Source organism: Electrophorus electricus, chromosome 21, assembly GCF_041902795.1.
Source record: "Electrophorus electricus isolate QZ-2024a chromosome 21, ASM4190279v1, whole genome shotgun sequence".
Classification (NCBI taxonomy): Eukaryota; Metazoa; Chordata; class Actinopteri; order Gymnotiformes; family Gymnotidae; genus Electrophorus; species Electrophorus electricus.
The window spans coordinates 7,724,064-7,750,157 of record NC_137517.1 but is presented as its reverse complement, the minus strand read 5'-3'; the positions used below and the strand labels follow the sequence as shown (position 1 = coordinate 7,750,157).

Sequence of the window (26,094 nt, the reverse complement as noted above, 5' to 3'; positions counted from 1 at the left end):
TGAAAAGAAAGTCATACACATGTATATTACTTGGGTAAGTATTTTAAAGTAACAGTACTTTTAATTTAGCACAGTTTCTATTTACTCCGCAGTCCTGCGCTGCTCTGCGCGAAGGCTGTCAGTCACTTCATGGATGTTTGTCACTAATGTTTATGTTTGTGACAGGCAGAAACTCTCCTAGTCTGTCAAATATAAATTCTACACATAACACCATTAAATTATTTTCGAAGTGTCCTCGGCATTGTTGGCTAGTGTTAAAATGTCGCTAGCAACGGTTGCTGCCACCATATTAGCTATGCTGCAAAAGTACCATTAACGCCAAAGCCGCTTCCTCAAACAACCAACAAAAAGTCCCTCCCGATGTTCCACCCTATTGTTTTTTTTTAATTTAATTTAATTTTTTTTTAAAAGTAGTTCCTCGTCGATAGTAGAAACGCATGTTCTTTTGTCATAGCTGGAGTGCGACGGTGAGGAAATGTAATTGCAAATGTGATATTTTAAAAATATATCTGAATACGACAATGAAAATGACGCGTCAGAAAGATTTTGCTTTTTCTTTTCGTGTTAGTTACTGTACACAGCAAACCAAATGCAAACACTTTTTGCATTTCAATTTGAATCACATCTTAAGTAATGTACACTCACACGAGAAATGCAATTGCAAACACACCTTTTAAGTTGCATTTTTAATTGTAAAAAAAAAAAGGCCGAAATCTGTTGCCATTGCCTACCGTTGCCGCATGCCTGCGTCTGTTTACTAGATTTCTGACATCCACGCAACTCTTTCAGGGGCAGTGCGCGTTGCGGTGCCTTCACTTAGGCTGACCCTTGCAAGGGACGCACGAAGAAACGTACGACCCAGGTCTGCTAACAACGGACAGGATGGCGAGCCTTTGTGAATGTTTATTTCAATCAGTGTAAGGCTCTGCACAGAGGACAACAGATCGTTTTTCTCATGTTTGTGATGTTTTCATTACGAGATTCGACTCTGATAGGGGTGGACAAACCCGGTGAGTGAACTGCACACCTTGCTCTCTTTATCTTTTGTACATTTAAGGAAGTAGGCTATGTTTTACTGTACGCTTGATGTGTCCCCTTTTTCTGTTGGTTTTTTTTGTTACCCATAGCGATCTAAAAGCATGGATAACAGACACATTCTGGACGTCCCTCAGGTAAACCCATTTTCATTAAAGAAAGAGTTTTAACCCTTTATGCGGAATTACAAAGTTATGGAATAAATTGCCATTTCATATGAGGCTTCTTTAGTAGTCTTTTGAGTGTAAGACAAGACTAAGCAGTAAACAAGGAATTGTAGTCAAGCAGTTGTTTGAAATAACAAAGACTTAACCTATGTTACTGTGAAGATAACAACAGTGCCAATATAATTTGATATGGCTACATGGTTATGTATTATCAAATATCAAACATAATTTGCAGGCAAGTCAAAAATCATGTAGATGTAGCTGATTTGGTTTCAGTGTTGGTCTAAATGGTTTTTGGCCTTGGTATGCTCCCAAACTTTGATGTACTGTTCTTTTTAAGTAAAAGAGGAGCATAACCAAGGTCAGTGGTATTGTTATATGACAATATTTATTTGCTTGCAGTTCCTGTTTGTAATAGCGTATGTGATAAACACTTACTGTGCCAGTATATCACTGTTACTATATCACTATTGTCTGAGAGCACAATAGACTTCCATTGCTAAGTAGCTCTTATTACTCATTTTGCTCTTTTGATTGTTTATATTGTTGCTATTGTGGTGACCAGTGTGGATCAGATGAGGATATGTTTCCCTTTATGGTCTTGGTTCCTCTCAGGGTTTTTTTTTTCTCATGCTCTTATGGAGTTTTTCCTTGACACTGTAGCATTTGGTTTGCTTACTGGGGGCTTGGACTTGAACTGTAAAGCTAATTTGTGCTAACAGCTCTTGTAAAAAGCACTATATATACATTTGACTATGTAGCTATAACACATGGCACAGTAAGCACAATAAGCTAGTTAGTGTCCCATGTTTTGCTACGGGTGGGAATATACTGACCCCACCAAAGCCACATTTGTGTTCAATCCGATTCAGAAAATGTGGACCTTACTTCCCCTGAGCAAATCAAACAACAACAAGGTTGTGTGATAACCACATCTAACACCTTCAAAAGAAAATCATACACCTGCATATTACTTGGGTAATTATTGTTTTAAAGGAACAATACTTTTACTTAAGCAGTTCTGGCTACTCTAGCTACACCACAGTCCTGCACTGCTCTGTGTGAAGGCTGTCAGTCACATTATGCATGTTTGTAAACACGATGTCACTAATATTTGTGCTTGTGACAGACAGAACCTCTCCTAGTCGGTCAAGGATCATTTCCACACATAATACCCTGAAATCATTTTTGAAGTGTCCCCGGCCTTGTTGGCTAGTGTTAAAATGTCGCTAGCAACAGCATATCACTGTTACTATATCACTATTGTCTGAGAGCACCATGTAAAGACACAGGGACAGAAGAGTTACATAATAAGTTCTAATGGTTCTGATGATTACATGATAAGTTCTAATGGTTCTGATGATTACATGATAAGTTCCATAGGTTCTAATGATCACATGATAAGTTCTATTGGTTCTGATGATTACATGATAAGTTCTAATGGTTCTGATGATTACATGATAAGTTCCATAGGTTCTAATGATCACATGAGAAGGTCTAATGGTTCTGATGACTACATGATAAGTTCTATTGGTTCTGATGATTACATGACAAGTTCTAATGGTTCTGATGATTACATGATAAATTCCATAGGTTCTAATGATCACATGAGAAGGTCTAATGGTTCTGATGACTACATGATAAGTTCTATTGGTTCTGATGATTACATGACAAGTTCTAATGGTTCTGATGATTACATGATAAATTCCATAGGTTCTAATGATTACATGACAAGTTCTAATGGTTCTGATGATTACACGATAAGTTCGATCGAGTAGCTTGCAGGGAGTTTATTGCCCCCTGTGTGTTATTTTTTAGCTCAGCAACGAGATGCAGCTCAGCATCATGCAGAGGGTTAAGAGCGGAGAACTGAGCATCGACGACGCTCTGAATCAGGCCAGGAGTGATCGACTGAGGCTGCTGGAGAAGAGCTTTGACCTGGAGGTGCCACGAGACACGCCACAACCTAGAGGCCTCATGGAGCACGAGTGAAGGGACCACAGCCACACATGGCTGAGAACTTTCCCTGCCACAGCTCACCTGATTTAACCTGACAGTTGGAGCAGGGAAAACACAGAACTGTGTAGCAATGCAACCATGTGCAGACTGTAGAGTTCCTCATTGTCAGTGTTGAGCTGTCACAAAGCTTTAATTGTTGCGAACCATCAGCATAATACAAAATGTTTTGATGAACCTCAAAAAGAAGTAAATGATGGCAAACTAATATTACTATAGTAATGCTGTACTCAGTAAGGGTATAATTAGATGATAGGAGTGGAATGGAGGGTAGGATTGGCACAGTTCTTTGGAGGAAATAGAGAAACTTACTATTCAGCATTCCAAAGGCCTTAGCTAGACTGCTGGCATCTATTGTAACATCACAGTAAGGAAGTTGAAAAGTGCAGAAATCATTGTTCTGATGTCATTCTCTTCCAGGAAAAGCAGGCCTCACAATACAATTTTAGTGTACACAAATTCAGCTTGTACAGATGGCAAAAACGGGTGTTTCAGGTACTGCACACACACACCCACACACACACACACACACACACACACACACACACACACAGAAGAATACACAAATACATAAAAATATAGAACAGGAATGAAATTAAAATAGCTAAAACAGCACATGTATTGATACTGCATTTTCAAGCAGATTAACTTAATTCATTAAATTAATCTGCATTCACAAACAGATGCATTAAAAACAAACGTGTTTCTTTGTAAACAAACATGATCTTGAAAGCAGTGATCTTTGTAAACAAACATGCTCTTGGAAAGGATGTTCATTCTGAATATTAAAGGTTAAAAGAAAACCCCGGGCCGGTTGGACAGTTAAATTTAATTCCAGCAACCTTTATAGTTTAGTCATGCAAAGCAAAAATAACACAGTACTTAGAATAATTGTCACATTAGGGAAGTCCTAACTGTGTCTCCCCTCAGATTGATTTCAGCACAAAGACCGTGTGCAGTATTGAGAAGGGCATTGTGAAGAGGCAGTTCCTGTTTGCAATGGTGAAAAACTGCCACGATGCTGCAGGCACCAAGCTCACTGTGTCATTTAAGTGTCACCATGACTACGAACTGGAAGCTATGTCCCCACAGGACAAGCACAAAGTAAGACATGTTTCAGATACTTCAAAGTCATTAAAACCACCAAAACTTCACTCATGCTAACCAGTCATTTATCATCCCAATCCTGGATTGACCTGCTTAAATATGTGATCCATCTCATGAAGGGCTTGATAATTAGCTATGAATTTAGATTAAGTAAAACACAGAACTCAGGATTGGGGCTCCAAAATTTCTTATTCCTTACTAATGGAAACATAATTTGTAGCTATAAAGCCACTAAACTTCACCAGATTTCATTAGGATGGATGAGAGTTTATTATTCCTGTTTTGAATTTATACTCAACTAAAGCATCCTGGGAATACCCAGAGAGTGTGTGGTGTCTGAAGTTTAATTTCTAAACTTCCTCAAACATGTTCCTCATGTCTGCCGTTCACACCGAATTACATTTCCTCCTTCTAGATCCTGGAACTGATACATCAGATCATCTACAGGAATATCCATCCGACGGATCTGTATGAAGAGCCCACAAAGCTGCCTGCATCCCCGCTGAAGCTTCACGAGGGCCAGCTGCTCCTCCAGAGGGGAGGGCTGGCGTCATGCAGATGGCAGATGTACATGCATGTTCCCTTGGTTCACTTGGCATACATGCTCTCTGACACGGAGACAGAAATATAATGATTGTCCGGTGATCCATATGAATTTGCTGTTCAGGGGCATGGTTTCTCTTGATAACAGGTTCACCAACACCTGCTGGTGGCATTTAATTTACTTGGGTTATCGAGCACTCAGAAACTGTCCCTTGTTTTGTTGGTCAGGTTCAAGGCTCATCTCCAGGCTGGCCAGCTCACCCTGCTGCCGGTGGGATGTGAGGTTGTTCCGGGTGATGAGGATGGACCTGCCTCCTCTAGCCAGCCCATCATCATTCACCTGTCCGACGGTGGTGCCAAAGTAGAGAGCCACAGCGCCTGTGATGCCTTCTCACTGATCACCAACAAGAACAAATTCCAGTGGGGTTCAAGCTCCATTGTCTTTGGAGTACCTTCTTAATGCTTATTGTAGCCTGGAAGGCAATATATTCCCCATGAGAAAGTCTTTGCATAACTTATTCGAAATGGTAAATTGTTGTGTTTAGTTCAGTTTAGGAGACATTAACAGGCTGCTGCTGGGAATTCCATGGTTTATGAAAAGAAATGACCTGTCTCTCTGATCTTTTTCAGTTTTCTGCTTCCTATGACTGGGCACACGTGTGCGGAGGAGGTCAGGGCTGAACGGGATGCCTGGGTTGAAGCCATCGGCGATCTGTGCGTAGAATGGAAACGCAAGTCCCAGCGTGAGCACATGTATGAAGACCTCAAGTTGTTTGCAAAACGAGCCAACATTGGTGACATCACTAAGGAACATGACTGTGAGGCAGAGGCGGGCAGGAAGCAGTACAACCACAGGCCTGCCTTACCGCTGCGCCCCCCCATTTTAGAAAGTGTGCTCTACTCAGTTCCTCTGCTTGTTCCGTTGCCAGCTTCAAGCCTACAACTGGCATCTGGGCCTGTTCTGGAGACAGAGTATGCATCTGAGTTTAGGGCGGAGTCTGTGCCAGAGAACACTCCATTGTCCCTAGCAAGGAGTGGCCCAGTGCTTGTGCCCCAAGCTGAGTCCCGCCCATCACCAGTGCTCAGTCTTTCCCTAATCCCGCCTCCTCCCCCTCTTGCTCCACCCCTATTGCCAAAGAAGAAGGAGGCAAGACCGCCCACAGGGAGGACCAAAGCCTTTCACTGGGACCTCATTGCTCAAGACAAGGTACCATATGTTGGGTTTTCTGTTGTTTTTAACAAAAATATGGCTGCCAAATCATTGTGTCTCATAAAATCAGAGTTAAAATGATTCGTAGTCCTTATCTGAGTCCACAATGGTTCATTTTTATTGAAAGGAAATTCAGTATTTATTATGTCTCTCACTCAGACTTTGGCTTAGATGCTTGTTTGTATGCTCTCTGAACTCATATATTAAAGGCAGAGTTTGTGCACTGTGATTAGATCATTCATGCCTCTAGCGATATTACAGAGTTTTGTTTATTGCAGGTTCCTGCGAGGAGAATGAAGGTATTGACTGATTTCGCATCTCTTACAGATCGCGAAGTCAGTGTGGGCGCGGGGAAGCCCTAGAGAGATTGAAATCGACACGATGCGTCTGTATGAGCAATTTGGAGTCAGTGACTCGGGGCCTTTTTCCAACTTGGAGTCGAGCAGTCACGTGGAAATCCTGCTGAATCCAAAAATTGCACACAACTTCAGTGAGTATTTTACTTCTAAAAGAGACCTATCAATAGAAATATACGAATGCACAACATTTTAATGATAGGATTAGTCATTTATGTTCATATATATATAAACACACACATACACACAGATTTGGATATTGAATCATGAATTCTTTACAGTTCTTTACATTTTGAATTAATTTAATAAGCAGTTAATTGGAATGTGCATTGCTGTAATATCTATATATAAAACTATATATATATATATATATAAAACTATACCCAATATATCTATATCATACCCACAGCTATAAGTGCAATAAATATATACCTTTACAGATTTAAGGACCTTTTCATACAGCTGCAGTAACTGTTGAACTCTTAGGACTGCATATGTTAATATGCATACTTGATCAAGTGTAATCCCTACAAAGCAGAGGGTGGCTTTGCTTGATGCTTTGATAAGTAAAGTTGAACATTAGTGATTGTGGTGAGTATCCTCACATCATGCAGAAGCAGCCATGCTAGATGTGTTTATTGGTCCCTCTGGGAGGATTAAGGCCGCGGCAACCGCCAAGCAGGCCATTATAAACCTATGCCGGATTACCTGGGAACAAAATAAAACCTCATAAAAGTCCTTTCAGATAACCTTGTACCACAACTTTGAAATAGCATAAATATGGCTTGACAGAAGAAGGCCAGCTTCACGATCGTTTTGATAATTTTTCCAATTACATTTTTGCAATCTCAGATGTAAAGATTATGTAATTAGTGCACACACTAGATTGACATTTTGGACTGGAGCGATTATATGAACACTTTGGGTCAGAGTAATTATACACTCATCTTGGGTCAGAGTAATTATACACTCATCTTGGGTCAGAGTGATTATACAGTAATTTTGGATCAGAGTGATTATACACTCATTTTGGATCAGAGTGATTATACACTCATTTTGGGTCAGAGTGATATACTCTCATTTGCTTTCTGCTGCTTCTTTGTTATTTTGAGTCCTTTAGTAGCCTGTATGGGTTGAAATGTAAATCATATGCAGTAATAGATGTATATACTGTGTAGAGTGGCTTATTTGAGCAGAATAAATATTGTGGTTGAAAGTAGTTTAAGTTGTTTATAGTTGTTATAAAGATTGGTCATTTTACTGGGGTTTTTGGTGTTTTTTTTCTAGCCACATCCAGGTCTAAGTAAGAATATTAACTGAGTTTGAGAACGCACTTCTCATGACTGTCACTAGATGGCAGCATATGATTTCTTTTTAAAACGTGCTGTTTATTTTGAGACCGTTGCAAGGAACAGATTGTAACAAATCCTACCATATTCAGAAGTGTTACCTCTGCATTTGCAAGTAAATAAGTTGTTAAAATACATTTAAATTGTTCTGGCTGATACCATTTGGAGCATGTCAACAAAATGCGTCACTCCCTTTGACCACTCTGATGACAAATGGAGTATATCTTAGTATATACAAACCTACTGTGTTTCTACTAATGTGACAGAGACCCCAGGAATGAGGCTACAGCAGTATACAGCAAACCACTGAGTTCCTGCTACTGCAAAAGGCAGGGTCTGCTTATTGTCTGGATCCTCAAGCTAAGATGTACTCTCTAAATTCAAATATTTGTTTGAGGGTTGAGGATTATTTGTTTAATAGTATGTTTTACCTCCATGTTTATGTTTTAGCTATAATTTACATCAATAGATTAGCAGTCATAAATAGTCTGGGTTGAACATAATGGAAGCTATCATAAATGCTTTGAATAAACTTAAAAAGACATGAATAAGTAAGGCTGAGAGCTACACTGCACTTTCACAGCCGTAAGGTTACGTCGCACAACATTTCAGAATAGCCTTTGCCAAGAAACAAGAGTTGGCAGTAATAAGCCACGTCCTTTTGTCACTTTGCAGCCAGTAAGACCTCGTGCACTTCATGGCCTTGGCAGCCCTGGAAGCAGTGGTATTAACCTCACCCTTCCCCCACACGGCGAGCTCAGTGCAGCGTGATCCGGACCACCTCCACAGCCATGTCGCAGCGAATAAAGAAGAAGAACAACGAAAAAAAACCCCATCTCGGCACTGGGCTGCGCAATAGGGGCCCACATGAATTATGCATGGTGCCCTCGCCGGCCTGTTTGTAAATATGCATGGTGCCCTCGCCGGCCTGTTTGTAAGCCACGCAATCCGTCCCGGGTGCACTCTCACCAGCCTCTGACAAGCCACAGGAGCAGCCCAGCAGGCCCCGGGGCAAGCCCGAGGCAATCCATCTCTCCAGTCGTGCCGCCCGCGAGAAGAAGAAGGGCTCCCAAGCTCCGTCGTGCTGTTAATTCTCCTCGGACGGCGCGCGCATGTTTAGCAGCAATAACTCAGCTGGTCTCAACCAGCCATGTGAAGAGAAAGGGAGTGCGTGCGTCTGTGTGTGTGGGTGTGTGTGTGTGTGTGTGTGTGTGTGAGAGAGAGAGAGAGAGAGAGAGAGAGAGAAAGAGAGATATTAATTCACATTATCACAGAGCTTTTGGACGCGGTGTGGATTGAGGGACCTTGAAGAAACTAAATGAACCAATATCTTTTGACTTGTGAAGTTAATGACATCAGTGGATAGCAGACTGACAGGTGAACACCAGTCAGGTTGCAAGGTTAGCACTCACATGTTGTGGACAATTGTATTGTGTTCAAAGGTCTGAGAGAATGTAAGACTCAACTATGACTCATTAGGTAGCCATCATTTCCCAGGATGCATTGTGTGGCTTTCAGTGAAACAGCAAGATAGAGGCTGTAAATTCAAAGAACACAACATGCTAATTAACATTAGGTGTGTTTATCTATATGCCTACTGAGTGCTAGTATTCAGATGAATCCTGTGACCCATTTTGGAATCCAAGGCAAAACTTTAGATTCTGTCTGTCCACGAAGGGTTTTGCTCAATAATAAATTTTAAAAAATATTCGATACCTAATAATGCCTAATGTAAATTGGGCTCAGGTAATTGATGTGCAGTTTTATGCCAAGAGATGCAGTGGCTTAATGTTTCGAACTGACACAGATGGCAGAGTGAAGAATATACAGATGGTGGAATTAGTGGATTTTAGGCATTCTCTTTCCATTGGGTTGTTATTGCAACTCTCAGGACAGTGGTGGTTTCAGGAAAGTTAACTTCTTTTCAAAGCATTTTCAGCACAGCACTGTTGTACTGGCTAGAGAACAGTTTAAGGTGAAATAAGATCTCGCTAAAGCCAGTCAACCATTTTATATCCTGCTACATCTCCAGTGTGTCTTAGCCCTTGCATGAATTTAGCAATTGTAGGTCCTACAAATCTCCCTAATAAGAGCCTGGAAGCATACAGTTAAGCTTATAAGCTTCAACCTTAAAAGGCTTACAAATAAGACACTTCAGATGTATTTTATTCCAGGATTTGTGGTAACACTCAGTGGGCTCATATATATATATATATATATATATATATATATATATATATATATATATATATATATATATATATATATATATATATGAGCCCACTGAGTGTTACCACAAAAAAAAAAAAAAAAATAAAATAAAAAAAAATAATATATATATATATATATATATATATATATATATATATATATATATATATATCATAAGAAGAAAACGTGTGCAGCTCTGAGCACTACAGAAGTGCAACAGTCATGCACACAGCAAATAAGGAAGCTGTTTATGGTTTCCCTCCGTACGAAGCGTCAGATGAATGCCGAGATGGACCCCCCTGGGGAGGGAATGAAGTTAGCGCTTAAGTTAAAGGCTCAAAGATGAGAGACATTCAGCACTGCTCCTTTAAAATTACCATATAAAAAACAAAATAAAAAATGCGTTTTTCTTCTGCCACAATAGCAAAGCGACTCTCCTCCCCGGCAGCCTTTAAGACCTGGTTTGAGAGTTCTAAAGTGTTTCCCTTGCTTCTTAATTGCCATAATAAAACGGGAAGCTGAAAGGTGAAAAAAGTATTTTAAAGATCTGCTGATTGAAATTGGAGCTGGTTGAGGTTGGAGTTCCCATTGAGAACCATTTCTCCTGAATGACTTGTTCCTTTGGTTTATATGGGGGCCTGCTAGAATTAAAACATCCTTGGATTTGGTTCCATCAGAAATTCTTAAATTGTGTGGCATGTTCCTTTGATGAATGAGAGTGCGGTAGCCTTAGATTAAAGTCACTTAGCACGAGGGAATGCAGACATCTTAGTGTATGGTGTTCAGCGAGGTAACTGAACAAAACCAGGCATTTTTGCCTTTATAACAGAGAGCACCTCAGAATTTTGTTAACTAGCAACACTTCCTTTGAGGGCATTATGTTTTTAAACCTCAGTCTCTGACCAAGGTCCTCTGTGGAAGCCAGTGTGATGTGTCTCTTTTGTAATAATTTTATTATGAGACCGAGGATTGCATTTCCTGACTGCACTCTGATTGGCCCAGCTTGGTCCTCCTTGGCCCAGTGCACAAACACAACAGCCTTCCGTCAAGGGAGGAGCTATGATTGGTCTTGCTTCTGATGCTAGAGTTAAGGCTAATTTGTTCCATGTTTGGCAACCTCTCCATTTGACTCAGGGAAGAATAACCCAGCAGTCTACACTGTCTTTCCCGACAGTACCCTTGAACCTGTGGCTGCTTGGGCGAAGCATGAATCCGTTGATGCTTTACTTCATTCAGTCGAAAGGCACCACATCTTTAGAATATTCATGGCCTGTCTTTCCCTCTCATAAACAACACAGCGAGGTTATTAGGTACAACAAAATTCTCATCAATTCAGATTTGGTACAATGCAAATCAGCACTCAGGTAAGCCCCAAAAGGCTTGTGTGGAGAGGTAATTAAGCGCAGGGTTTTTTTTGTCTTCTGAGCGCATTCACAGATTTTTCATCATGGGTAGGAAGATTTTCTGTCAGGAGGGATGCTTTCAAGTGCTGTTTAATGCGTGTATGGTTGTGTGTGTGTATGTATGTATGTGTGTGTGTGTGTGTGTGTGTGTGTGTGTGTGTGTGTGTGTGTGTGTGTGTGTGTGTGTGTGTGTATGTGTGCATGTGTGCATGAGAGAGTGTGTGTGTGCGAAACTAATTTTTTTTCTCCTCTTCACAGATATTTTCCTCAAAAGTTTTCCAGTGCAGCCAAAGGACCTCAAGGACAAACTGTTTATTGTTAATGAGAGAGAAGGAGGTCTCTCTGATGAGCACATTGCTTCGCTTAGAAGGTATAAAAAATGTATTACATTTCATAGATAGATAGATAGATAGATAGATAGATAGATTGATTGATAGAGAAGAATGCTAATAATGAACCACATCTGTATGTTCCATTTCTTTCATTTCTACCTGTGGCAAGGCCCATTCTGGCAACACTTATTGACCTTTGAAAGTGGCCTGCTGGCTGCTGTATTGTGGCACAACATCCATAATAATGGAATTAGGTAAATAGAATATGTTAGTAAATCAATTTGTAAGTGGAAATGTGTTTTCCCTTAATTGATGAATATCTAAAATTCTATATAAATGTAAAGTTGATGTAACGTAGAGATGTTTCATTGTGCTACATTGGTAAAAGGCAAACCTCGACAAAGGTCGAAATTCAGTATGTACAGTCTGGCTAAGACAGACACCAATGGCCTGGCTTGTCGTGAAGTCGTTCAGTTGTGTGTGTGGTGTTCTCTCTGTAGGGATGCTAGTTGCCCAAAGGGGAAATGGTGATTTGTGTTTAGTAGAGTGATTTGCAATGGCTGGTTTATGGTGTACATTGTAGGCTGACAAATAAATATTGACATGGCTGTTTTATTTAATGAAAAACTGAGTGACCCTCACAATATCCGATATCTGTATCTGTTTCACTACCGATTACATATCAAACAGGTAGTCATTTCCTTTAGACATTACTGTTGGTTTTAACTATTATCTGTAGTTTCGTATATAGCTGTATTTGGTAGTGAACCCACAGGCATTCACAGGTGTTATTGGACGTGAGGTATGTAAGAACAGGAACAGTGTTTGGAAGAACACATAGTACTACAGTCTGAATGCTATTAATAGAGCCCAAAGAGACCAGGGCAACTCACTGCCAGTTAGTGTCAGGGAGAAGGTAAAACTACCAGAAGCCTTTCTTTAGTGCTAATGATAAAAAAAGCATATGCCGGACCCTTTTACCAGAGTGTCTGAACAATAAAACTTTTATTGGCTGGTATTTGAAGAGATGGACACAATTGAGATACCCTGAGGAATGTTACGCCAAAAGACTGGAATAAACGCTTTCTTTGCTTTCTGACTGGTTGTCTTCCGAAAGCATCCTCAGAGAGCTCTAGGAGGATTACCTGCTGCAAGGCTAGCGCACTAAGATGCACAGGCTGCGGGTTTTATATCCTTTGGCTCAAACGTGATGTGTATTTTAATGTCGCTTTACGTGGGCCTCGGGAACACAATCTCCGCACAACACAGGATGCAATATTAATGGCGACTGACTGCAGTCATACCGAAGGTGCATCACATGTATCTTTAAATAATTACTCATAAAATCATTTGTGTTTGAGAAGCACTAAATGGCCATGCGACAGGCACATTTGGAGGCAGGCCGGGTTCACAAAGGGAGCAAAGCAGGCCAAAACGGCAGCGTCCCAAAAGCTTTATTTGAGCTGACTTGGGCCATGAGTGCAGCTTGGCTTTTAATCATCTCACCATTCCTCGGGCCACTGGAAATCACTGTTGCATGAGAGAGATAGAAGGATTGCAAAGAGAGAGAGAAGACATGTCAGAAGTGGAAGGACCTGGAAGAGGGGGGGATAGTTTCACTGAATGGAGTCTCCCAGTGGGGAATGTTTAACACCAACTGGCGATGCCCTCTAGACACCCCTGCCGAGGTGTGGACTGTCCAGTTTTGCATTCAGAAAGTATCTGTCTACGTTTTGCGGTGAACCCAATGACCGAGAGTGCAGTTGGAGACGCTGTGGTAACATTGCTCGTAACTTTCAACGCTGTAAAGGGACTCTGGCTGCCTCATGATTGTCACGGCCATACTAGTTGACTTGTTCTGTATCAACTGATTTTCCTCGGAAATGTGTAATCACCAGTGGTCCACAAATGACACGCTCAGGCAGCAGAATTTGGCAGCGCTTTTTGAAGGAAACGTGCTTGGCCCTGTAATTTCCAAGCTCTCCTCAGAGCGAACACTGCATCTGTCAGTGTTTTTCCACCTGTGAGAGATGTTAGCTTTTATTGTGTGGGGCATAGGAAGAGTAATACTGGAAGCTTTCGTTGTGCTAGGCACAATGAAGTGGTTAATAAAATCTTTTTTTTTGTGCTGCAATCATCAATCAAACCAAATAAATCAAAGAAACCTTCAAACGCATGTGGTTCTACATACCACAGAGGTAGTAAATCTGCATAAAGCCAAATACAGCACAGAAGTCCCATTACAATGTTCGGTTATAAGTAACCCCTATAGGAATGTGTGTATGTGAATTTTGATTTTGTCTTTTTATCAGGTATGTCCCTACTCCTGATGATATAGAAATGTATAAGTCCTATAAAGGGGAAGTGAATGATCTGCATGTGGTTGATCAATATATGATGGAGGTAAGCTTGTCAAAAATAAAAACTTTCCCTGGAAAATGCATCTCCAGAAATGCCGATTAAACTAAATTGATAACTTCACAGTATAAACCACATAATGTGATGATCAAAGCATGTTAATAGCCTAAAAACAAATGTAGGCAAGCATATTTAACAAAGGCTATGGATAACACGCATAAACTGTTTATCACACATCATATGTACCTTAACTCGGTGTCTGTCTGTCTTGCACCCACCCACAAGCGTGCACAAGCAAACATCCACAGACTAGGTGGACAGAAGGAACAATAGCTAAGAGAGCTCTGGGCAAGATTCAGGGCCTTGGCCTTCCCAGCCTCTGTGTGGTTGAAGGAAAGGTGGAGGAAACACTTCTCCCACTCAAGTGCTTGGGACTGTGCGTTCCTATTGTTTTCCTGTGCCCTAGGGTAGTGTCTGGGGTGCAGGAGTCAGCCTTGCAGTCAGATATAGACATGTGTTTTGTGGGACCCACAGTAAAAGAATGGTTTATTATTATTGGTAAGTTTAGGTCCAGTATTAAAAGCAGGTGCTTTGTTTGGGAGTCTAGCGGTTTGAACCTGGCAATTGGCATTGCAGCAGAATTCTCCTCAGTGTGGTTTATCTGGACAGGAATTCTATAGTGGAATACTGTCCATCTAAAATATGATAAAGCATAGGTTTGTTATTATCGTATGCGTGTGATGGAGAGAGATACTATGTATGTGTAATGTGAGTGTAAGAATGGGAGTGTGAGTGGAAGATGTAGCATCATGGCCGTGTGACTTCCTCCACAGCTGTGCAATATCCCATACCTGAGCACTCAGCTGGACCTCCTGCTTACCCTCAGAGAACTACCAATCAGCATAGAGGACCTGAACCCGGTCAGTGTCTTTCTCTCTTGCTCTATTTATCTGTCAGTACAGCATCCACTCTTATTTAGGCTATTTTTTTTTTTGTTGTTGTTGTTGTTGTTTTTTTTTGTTTTTTTTTGTGAAACTCCGAGACTTCAGTCATTACTTCTGCTAAGTAATGGAAAGGTAGCAGAGCAGAGGGCATGTGAATGCCAGCAGATGAGTGTGTTTCTTTTTCTAAGTGTGTGTACGTAAGTGTATGTGTGCAGGCATTTGTGTGTATTTAAATTTGCGTGCTTCTGTATGTATGTGTGTGTATGCTGGAGCAATTGTTTTGCAGTTAGCAGTGCATTGCGTTCATGATTATGATTGACAGCAGACTCATAACCAGAAATTGAAAAGTTTGTTCATGGAAAAACAATCTCAGGTGAAATCAACTCATGCCCCATGAGAGGAAACCACTATTGCCTTGAAAGGAGCTTCCTGGCAAACACTAAAAAAGGAAACACTCCCCAAAAGAGAAGAAAAAGCTCATTCACTAATGCAAAAGATAATTCTGCCAGACAGTAGACTCCTGGAACAATAATTGAAATGGACTTGTGGGGAAAAAAGAGTCATGCATAAATACATAAGGGCTTTACTCCTAAGGAATCTGCACTTAGAGTCGACTGAGGGGTTTTCTAATGGCCAATCACTTCAGGGGCCCATGGGGCTTGTATTACAGGGGTAAGGTAAGGTGGAACCAGGCGAAGAATGGGAACATAACCACTCTGATAATCTTCTCTTGCCTGAATAGAGACAAAAGAGCAAAGTTTGCACCTGTAATTCCTTCTCTATTTCCCATCTGTTCCAAAAGTTAGACTTCATTTGTATCTCTTTGATCATCTGCTTTTTCTTCACTTTCTTATTAACAGATACATTCACTGCACATTTACTGGCATTTTGCATGGAAAGGCAACACATGGCATTCGATTTCAGTGTGTCTTGTAAGCATACAGGTTATGAACTGATGAAGCCAGTAAGTACTCAAATGTTGTGGCTCTGTGTGTGTGTGTGTGTGTGTGTGTGTGTGTTTGTGTGTGTTTGTGTGTGTTTGTGTGTGTGTGTGTGTGTGTGTGTGTGTGCGCGCGCGCGTGTGCGTTTGTGTGTGTGTGAACTTGGGAATATACAGTGAGGAAAATGTGTTTGTCTCAGCAGTTGTGTGCCATTGAGGGCTTGTGTTCTAGCCATAGTTTCATCATTGGTGTAGGTGTGTGGCCTTCTGACCTCCTGTTCTAACACCTCTGTCCCTGCCTGCTCTCTGTCACACACTGACGTCAAGATGGAAAAATTGACTTTGAGGCCACAGCAATGATGATTTCACACCTACAGTGTTGAACACTGTAACACTGTAACACAGAGCTTTGAGCTGTGTAACAAAATAGTCATGCAACACAGAGATGTCAGATCATCTAGAATATCCAGATCCTCTCACTGTATACAGATGAAAAAAAAGCTACACAGTTATCAGTATAATTTTGCACTGTATGTGATGCAGACGGCGTTGGTGGTCGCAGGCGGACTGCAGTCCTGTACCCAGTCTAAGTGCTACTCCGTCAGCGAGATGGAGCCGAAGCCTCTGTTTCTGCCGCTGACTGCAAATCCAAAGGATTGGCTCACACGCTAGACTCTTTAAGCCAGCAACATTAGGGCGGATTTGCCCGCCATCTGACAGCGGGGCACCAGGGTACAAAATAGGCTGGTTCAGGGAGGGGGGGAATGCTGGGAGCTCTCCGGAGGTGACCTGCTTCCTCCTGGGGAGCAGTGTCAGTGCCGAGCGGAGCATCACTGCAGAGCACTGTTCTAACAGCCTGATGCATGAGGCTAAAGGGCATCTGGGAATTATGGGAAGGAGGAAGCACAACTATGAAATGTGGAAGAGGCATAAGAGGAATTGTGCAATGAGTTTAAGTGATTCTCCACGCAAAGAATAAACATGTTTTATGCTTTATTGTGCTTATTTATCAAAGCAGTGCATAATTAATTAACACAGTATCTATACAGAGAAGAGAAAATGTGTAAAATATGCATCTCTATATAATTTATAGCCTAGAATAGCCTGTAAATCAAAAATGTAAACCAAATGTAATAACAGCAAGTTGTAGTAACAGCAAATGTAATTGTGGCATCAGCAGGTAGCGAGACACGAGAGTGGGAATGGTGTGTCTTTAGACTCCATTGAAACAGAATGACAAGCAGTGTGGTGAGCAGAAATGGCAGTAGTCCTGAGACACAGCAGAGAAGCAGGAGAAATGCGCACCACTGGACAATTGTGTCCTGGGTGAAAACAAAGGAGGCAAACAAGGAACAGGTGCAAGCAGTCGATAATCAGGTGATTGGGAGCGGGTGCGACGTGTGTGTGTGTGTGTGTGTGTGTGTGTGTGGCAGTGGGTGTGTCCTTTGAGTGGCGATCCTGGCGCACCGTAACAGTGAAAATACATAAAAGATGAACATTTGGAGATCAGTGGCTCAAAGCAAAGTTACCTCAAAGCAAATGAATTAAACGGAACTACAATTTAAAAGTCAGGTATAATCCCTAGGAACTGCAGTTACCAGTATCACTGGCTTACTGTACTGGGCTAAACTTAATATGACAGTACTGTAAAAAGTGAGTGCAGTTACACAGTGCAGCCAGTGAGTTAATCTGACATCTGATAGAGATCTGACAGAGCCTGTTCCATTTATGCCTCTAGTGGGGCAGGTGGCCTTGTCTTGATAAAGTGTAACTGTTTTATATTAGGTGTGTAAGATTCTATTAAGATGATTCAGAGGGAGATGTGGGCAAAGCAATGGACCACAAGCTTCATTTAAAGAAAACAGAAAGCAAGGTGAGAGGTATCTCGCACACCACTGAAAGACCTACGGCAAGCTTGCGAACAGAGTTCGTTCATCTTTAGGACACCGAATCACAGGGTGGGCTGTGAGTGTGTGTGTGTGTGTGTGTGCACGTTCAGTCACACTAGTGAGCTGCTTCGTGCAGTGTGGGGAGAGGGCGAGGCACAAGTGTGAGACCTGCTGATAACCACCAACACAAACAGCATTACCAATTAATGTGGCAGCTCCTAGTGCTGCCGCAAATTTAGAGAAGCCGAAAATGTTTGCGCCGGTAAAACTCAGGAGGGTATTCTCAGGAGGAGAATCAGCTTGTTACTTGTGGAATTAATATGAATGTTAAGTAGCCTGGCTAAATTAATGCGGTGTATCTAATTTGGTGTAATTAATTAGAGGTAATGGATATTAGGCCAGTATTGTTTGAGGCTAGTCCCGAACTGCTCCAAGTATCAAAAATATTAGATAAAAGGCTTTTTCTCAAATGCCATTCTACTTCCCACTTTATTTTCCGGTAGATTTAATTCATTCCCTGTGACTACAGTTCAACCTTGGCACAGCATTCATTTATTTGACTGGCATCCACTCCGTTATGGGAGACGTGTAATTGTTCATAAACTCGGCGCATGCTGTGATGTTGGGCCGGGGAAGAGGCATCATTAACGGTGGAGCGTGTGAGGGCTCAGGCCGCGTGCGTCGGTGGGACCTGAGCGAGTTGTCATGTCCTGGCCTCTGTGTTTGTCTTCCAGCTGATTAGCCAGAAGATCCGCATGTGCCGGAACCTGTGGGACTCCGAGTCGTTTGTCTGCGTGCTGGAGTACCTGCTGGCCGTAGGCAATTACCTCAACCAGCACGCAGGCAAAGACAAGGCCAAGGGATTCCGCCTCTCATCCCTAACTAAGGTAGGACATGGCGCCGCCTACGAATGACCTCCGCCGGAGCTGAGGGGACCAAAGGCTAATAAGCCTGCTCATTGGCATACAGGGAAAATGCATTCTTGTTTTACCTAGTGCCCCTTTCTATACCTCTGTCTGTCTCTCTCTCTCTCTCTCCCTCTCTCTCTCTCTCTCTTTCTTGCAAACTCAATTTCCATCCTTCCTCCATCCATCTTCTCTGTTTGGCTGAGGTACATAGACAGTCACATGTCCTCTGCGATGTCCCCGATAGCACACACTGCCATCCCCTCTCCCCAAACATAGCTTCACGGCACTCTGTAAGTTTCGTTCTCTCTAGCTTTCACCTCTCACTGATCGGATATGTCGCTCTTCGATTTTTTTCTCTTCACTTAGTATGAAGAGGAGGTATGAGCCAGTGCTTGGCGTCTAACCCCACACCCGTTAGCTTCACGCTCCCCCTGCCGTGTGCATTTGTTTTGGAATTATTTCAGGCCTGGCTGGGTCATTAGCGCCTCAGCGGTAATTTGTATTGATTTTTATCGGCTGGTGCTGTGGGAAATCTGCTCTCTCGCCACCAAGATTTAAGGGCATTTGCCCCAGAAGCGAAAAGGCTTCCTCCCGAGCTAATGAGGTGACAGGACGTGCTCTGTCCTCAGCTGACACCTCTGTGGGGAGGGGGACCTTTGAAAGTAGGATGGGACATCAGCTGGGGGTCTTGGAAAAGAGGGACAGTCTCTCTCTCTCCTTCAAATCACTGTTTCAGTTTCAAGTGAGGCACTCTTTCTGTGGCCGACTATTCCGTTTACTGCTTTGGGAATGAATTTAAATTGATAAACAACATAATCTGGAAAGAGTGTTCACTTTCCTGCAGTTAAGAGCCAGTCATCATGAAGCAGCTGCATATCTACCCATATTATTATGAGTGGTAAGAATAAAGCAGAGATGTATTTTCTACATCCTAATTAAGCAAATAAGCTTTCCAGAGTACTCTAAACATTTTTTCCAACTATGACTTTAATTGCTGGGTTGTTTACATTACATTCACAATGAAAAAAAAAGCACATCTATCCTGATGTGACGTATACAACAAATTCAATTGGATATGTCATTAGCAGTCTTTTTTATATTTTATATATACATACATACATTAAAACTGTTATGGCCATTCAAGTATGATGACTCAAAACAAGTGCAGCTTATGCAAATGCACTCTACTGGCAGCCTTCCTCCCTTCAGATGCTGCTTTCCAACAGAGGCACCAAAGCCTAGGGCCCTAGAGCCCACTGTGCTGTGGCCCTCTGTTTTGATGCTTTATAATAACAACCAACAGTCAAAGGAAGTCAAGGAGATCCTTGTGGAGTCACTAACTGTGTTTCCCTGTCTCTACAAAAAATCATGCTTCAATAGGACCACAAGGACACAGGAAAGTTCCATTTTAATTATAGTGTAGCTAACTAGCATGTGGGTCTTGAATTTTCAAGTCTCTTGTGCTCTCTCTCTCTGTCTTTGGCCGTGGATATTCTTGCGTTCTTGTCACACACATTCAGAACAAAGAAGAATATTTATTTACATGCATGGATTTGGAATATTTTGCTCTCCCTCCTGATAAAAGTGCTGCATGAGGTGCGCATATGTAGGTGGGACTGCGGAGGTACAGATTCATGAACGTTTTGCTCATCACTTCTTCGCTCACGGCCTGTTTCTTGTTCTCTTCTCTGCATAGCTCTCGCAGCTGAGAGGGAGCAAGAAGCAGTTCACCTTGCTGCATGCCCTTGTAGAGCAGGTCATGTTGCACAAGCCCCATTTGGCAACGTTTTATCAGGAGCTGGCGGAATTCGAGACGGTCCCCGGAGGTAGGCAAATCAAAACTTCATCAAAAAGTGGAGATTCGGATCATGACTTTTTTGGACAAGTTTAAATACCTTTTTATTGTGTTTCTATGTTTTTTTCCATTAGCTTCAATTAAAGGTCTAACAGCTGAAGTGGATGGTAAGTGTTACATTATTTAAGGTCCTTTTTATGACGATGCAGCAGCTCCAACCACTCATGTATAAATAAGACCAGAGAAAATAGTGTTTCTGGTTATGGACCATCAGTCAAGTAAAAATGTTATTCTGCCCCTTTAAAAAAAAAAGTCCACTTTGAAGCACCTTTGTGGAACTGGCACTGAACATTTACCAAAGTGCAGACATGCATAGCTATAGTCACTTGTACTGGCTATAGATGCATCGCTTTTGGTTTGAATGTCACTGAAGAAGGGAATGAAGGCAGACATATTGCATTTGCAGATGATCGATGCACCACTGTCACGTTTAACCATGAGCAATAGTAACATTTACTGCAGTGATGGGCTCAGATGGTGTGTTTTTATAAGCTCAAAGAGTTGACACCATTGTGAGATCTCCATTGAGCTGGTAGCAGGCCACTTAAAAAAAGATCCGCCTGAGTGAGCAGAGAAGATGTATGATTGTTACCTTATGTCACCTTCTAGTTGTGAAGAATGAGCTACAGAAGGTCATCCAGTACAGGAAAGAAGGCAAGTGGAAAAGCCCAGGTGGCCTACACGCCAAGTTCTCCAAAGACTTGAAGGTAATTCTAGTAATTTTATATTCTGTATCGAAGAATGTGATGGGATGTGCTGGTGCATTTTGTTAGTGAGCCTTTGGACTATATATGGTAAAAAATATGGTTCTATATTATATTATATTATAATGCAAAATGTGCAGTTGAAACAGCATAATGGGGAATGGAGAGGTAAGGAAAACGTGTGTGGTAACGTCCCTTCTGCTTAAAACTGCCCAGTAATGCTCCTTACACAGCCAGTCTCTCAATCTGCTCTCTGGAGGGAGTGGAAAGTCCACTAGCTCATGTGGCCAGAATTCCCTCACTCACTGTAAACAGCCTCTTTTGATGCCAGACAGCAAGAAATGAGTGGCAGTAATGACGACCTCCAAGGGCAGTGGCACTCGGTGTACCAGTGTGGCTCTCAGAAAGCACGGATGGGAGAATGCAAGAGATTAGCTCTAACTCCCACTCTTTCATCTGCTGCTCTAGATGGCCATCGAGAAGTACCATGCTGAGCTCAGCCAGCTGACGAAGAGGTGTGAGGAGATGAGGAAGCTCTACACAGACATATTGGTAATCTCTGAGTTATTATTCCAATATCGTCTGTTGTTTTCCTCGTGGAGATGGATGGCCTGAGATCCACCTGTTTTGCTGATATGGGCCTTCTTTGGTGATACTCCCCCTATCTCCCCAAAAGTGGCTCAGGAGAAAGGGAGGAAAATCATTCAGCCAGTTGATTCTTCAAGGTTACTAGATCTTTTTTCCTTATATTCTTTGCCACTCCACGCTGCCAGCCTTGGTGCCTATTGTGTCTGTGATGTACGTCCTGAGATGCGCTCTCAGTAAAGCTGATGATATACTGATGCACTTGACAGCTAGTAGGCCAGCAGTGTATACACAAAGCCCCCCAGTTCACAGCTTTATCATGCAACTCAGCAGCCTCTGTCTGTTCCTGAACATTGTCTTCATTACAATATACTTAATACAGTTTGAAAGTACCTGAAAAAAAATACTTGTTGCCTTTATCACTTTTTTGTGATAATCATGTACTTATGTTGTTTTTGACAATGTAATGGTTTGTTTTATACGTAAAGAAGCATCCAGTTTAATGACCCTAATAGGGGTAACTAAAATGGTGTAATGGCTGTCCCAGCTTAGTAGCCCTTATTAGCCTTGTTATTTCCTGCTGTTGCAGTGCTAAGACCAGGCCTGTGAGTTCCAGTGAAGTACAGCATTGTGCTTTCCTCTCTGCTCCTAAAAAGACAAAGGGCAGACATAGGGAGAACAGTCCATTTTTCCCAGTCTCCAATGTACATTTCCTCCAGCTGTCCCAATTTCCGCCAGGGCTAATTCATCATCTCCAAAAGTGTTATTGGTCTTCTGCACGGATTTTGGGCTTGTGAGAGTGTGACAGTGGTGAGTGGTGGGCTGGTGAGCCAGGGAGGGGAATTGCTTTAGTTTTACAATTACAGCCTAAAGTTTCTGCCCCCAGCATCAATAAAAGGAAGCAACTCGGGTCAGCCAGAAAGAAAGAGAGTTGCAGAAAGCGAGAGAAAAGGACTCGAGCTGAGAATTGAGGAGCGCGAGAGCGCGCGATTAGAGAGTTGGGAGGGAGAGGAACGAGAGAGAGGCTGGGAGAGAGAGAAAGAAGATGAGAACAGTGCGGACATCACACCTCTTATGACTTCTGCATTATCAGCACTAGGCTGGCCTTTCCCATGCTCCTCAGGGGCTTCAGTGGTTCCACCGTGTTGTGATTGTACAGGACTGAGCCTGTGGTGAGAGGTAAGGCCAGAGGCAGGGTTTGGCCTGCAGAGGCAGAGGCAGAGGCAGTGCATGCTTGGAATGCCAGGACAATGATCAGTGACAAGGAGTGTTCCAATCACCAGCTTTTGCAATATTTCTACTAATATTATGAACGTGGAATTGATACCAATATGAGATGTGAGTTTTGCACAAATAAGAGGTATGACTTTTGTGTGAACTCATTGGCAACTAGAATGCAGCTTTCTAGAGAAGTGTTGCCTCCATGGAGATATATGGAAAATGTCTCTTATGAAAAATTTCAAACCGTGCAAAAAACAAGTAATAAGGAACCAGATTAGTACAATATTTGCAGAACAGATGAGGGCGCAAATGCATGTCTGTGATGTGCTGTAAATAAAGATCTACACAAGCCGCATGCATTCTCAACTGAACTGGCTGTTTCCTTTTCTTCTTAGGTGAAATTTGGGGAGCCTTTGAATCAAGATTCCCAAGAACTGTTTGGTTGGGTTTGTCAATTTATCAATGAGTTCAAAAAGATGCATGCAGAGTTTACCTGCTGAGACTCTACCACCTGTGTGTACGTGAATCTTTATATATATATATATATATATATATATATATATATATATATATATATATATATATATATATATATATATATATATGACACTGGCCACTTTATTAGAGACGCCCATCTAGTACTTAGTAGAACTTTGGTGCAGTGGTAGCTCAGTGGTTAAGGTACTTGACTTGTAAAAGGTTGCCAGTTCACACCCCACCATCACCACCAAGGTACCACTGTTGGTCCCCTGAGTAATGCCCTCAACCCTCAATTGCTCAAGTTGCTTTCAGTCATAATTGTATTGCTTTGGATAAAAGTGCCAGCTAAATGCTGTAAACATTGGACATCCTTTGGTCTTCAGAACTACAGCAGTCATTGTGACATAGCTACCACTAGAAATAAGTTTGCAGGAGTTGAAATAACTCTGCAGGAATTTTGAACCCAAGTGGACAGGATAGCTTCTCGCAGTTGCCAAATGTTACTGACATGGTCTGAACAGCCCATTCTACCTCATCCCAGAGATGCTCTGGGGAATGTGAAGACCAGGGAAATGAAACTCACTGTCAGTTTCATGGAGCCAGTCCATGACTATACAACCCAACTGTCCAGCTGAAAGTGTCCTTCTGCCATAGGGTAAACAGATGCCATGAAGGGACAAATGCCTCTGATCCACAGGGATCAGAGGACCCATAAAACCTTCCCCACATCATTACTCCACCTCCACCAGCCTGAACTGACAGGAAAGGCGCATAGACTTATGCTGCTTGCGCCGAATTCTGACCCTCCCATGGTTCAACAGAATTCTGGATTCGTCTGACCAGGAAATGCTTTTACACTGCTTAATGATCCAGTATTTATGTTCTTTTCCCCACTTGCCCTGTTTCCCTTAGACAGCAATGGCACTTGAATTGGTCGTCCACAGTTATAGACAAGTTGTCATTTGGACAGATGTTGGACCACCAGCATTGTATTCAGCTGTGCACCGCCTGTTCATGAGAACATTTATTGACATCCTCTTTTGACACCTTTCATTGATGAGTAGTTTTTATCTACAGGATCCCTTTTTACTGGATGTTTTTCCTTGATCACACCATTCTCACTATACTCCTGACACTGTTGCATGAGAAAACCTCACAAGGTTGGCAGTTTTTGAAATACTGGCCCTGGGCGGACATGGTTAGACATACCTTTTAAATGTTGCTGAGATTCCTCAATTTTCCCATTCTTATGTGGATTCACACTGAAACTGATCCACAGAAAACTTGTTCATCTGAGTTTATGCTGGGTTCATCTAATTTCCAATCATCATCTAATTTCCAATCATGAAAGGGCAGGTTTCTCAATAAAGTGGCCATTCAGTGTATGTACATTTTTATATATATATAAAATGTGTGTGTGTTTGTGTGCTGTGCATGCATAGGACTCGCAGTGACTAATATGTAAAATCCTGATGCTAGTCATGTCTTCTCAAGCGTATCATAGAAGGCATGTCGGTCCAAAGACCATTTGAATGTCACTCTAAACTGAAGAGCCAGGTGTTTTGTGAGCAGCATAATCCAAGGGTTTAGTGAAGGATTTACTGGATCTATCACCGCACCGATGTTTACTTTGATTAAAAGTCTTGGACAGATTTACTGAAAGCAGATCTCGGGCTCTAGTCCATAACAAAGCACACAGGATGCCCTGCTAACTCAGGAGAAAACGCTCGGCTGAGGTTCACATAGATTGGCTGCTGTTTTTTCAGCACCCTTTCATTGGGAGCTAGTGGGCTGGATAAGACAGACAGCGTCTGCCAAAATGCCAGTGGCTCCACGGCTGGCCAGCGATGAACGGAAAGCTCCGGTGGTGAGAGACAGCCGAGTCCCGCCCCCGCCCATGGTTCTCCAGACGGCCCTGTAGACCAACGTGAGGGCTTTTCACAGCTTTTCCCTTTTGTTCCTCTTCTCCTTTCAGACTGGGCCCGTTGTGGAATTGAGGCTCTAAACTGTGTTTTGGAACGCTTGCGATTGATTTTTGTCTGTAACTTGAAGGAGCGTGAGCTTCTGTGGGTCTTACACTTTAAGCAGACATAGAGAAGCAGGAAAGGACAGATGTGCACTTGCTTTAAAAGCTACAGTAGCCTCAGATGGCATGTGTGGTTCCCTGAATGTCTGTTTTGATTAATGCACATTGTAACAAACACACATGGCAACAGGTCAGACAAAATAATAATTGTGTTGTAATTGTGGGTTGCAATTATTTTTTTCAACAGCTCTCAGTAGTAGAGTAAGAAAAGAAAACATGAAAGCATTTTATATGTCGCACATACTAATGTGAAGAAAATAAAACTGAAATGCTTCACTTAATGTTTTTTTTTTTTTTTTTTATTTTTATTGCTGTGTGCCAATGTGCAAAAAGATTTAACTTGATATCATACAGCTTGATTTTTTTTTTTTTTTTTTTTTTTTTTTTTTTTTTTT

General features: G+C 42.0%; 1 protein-coding gene across 4 annotated transcripts; it reads left to right on the top strand.

The window, feature by feature from the left end:
- The first annotated feature begins 340 nt into the window (after positions 1-340).
- LOC113576296 (uncharacterized) lies at positions 341-26,094 on the top strand. 4 transcript variants are annotated; one of them, XM_027008285.3, is made up of 20 exons: positions 341-467; positions 790-1,010; positions 1,128-1,172; positions 3,021-3,146; positions 3,639-3,713; positions 4,149-4,322; positions 4,741-4,892; positions 5,097-5,288; positions 5,499-6,075; positions 6,406-6,568; positions 11,656-11,767; positions 14,042-14,132; positions 14,921-15,007; positions 18,595-18,747; positions 20,465-20,594; positions 20,698-20,730; positions 21,233-21,330; positions 21,796-21,879; positions 23,529-23,579; positions 25,380-26,094. In XM_027008285.3, exons 3-20 carry the CDS (start codon positions 1,140-1,142, stop codon positions 25,398-25,400), a joined length of 2,352 nt encoding a protein of 783 aa, XP_026864086.1. In that variant the 5' UTR covers positions 341-467; positions 790-1,010; positions 1,128-1,139; the 3' UTR covers positions 25,401-26,094. The 4 variants fall into 4 exon arrangements, with proteins under 4 accessions (XP_026864086.1, XP_035377074.1, XP_081560607.1 ...); XM_035521181.2 differs by having other exon boundaries at positions 23,529-23,650; XM_081704481.1 differs by lacking the exon at positions 23,529-23,579.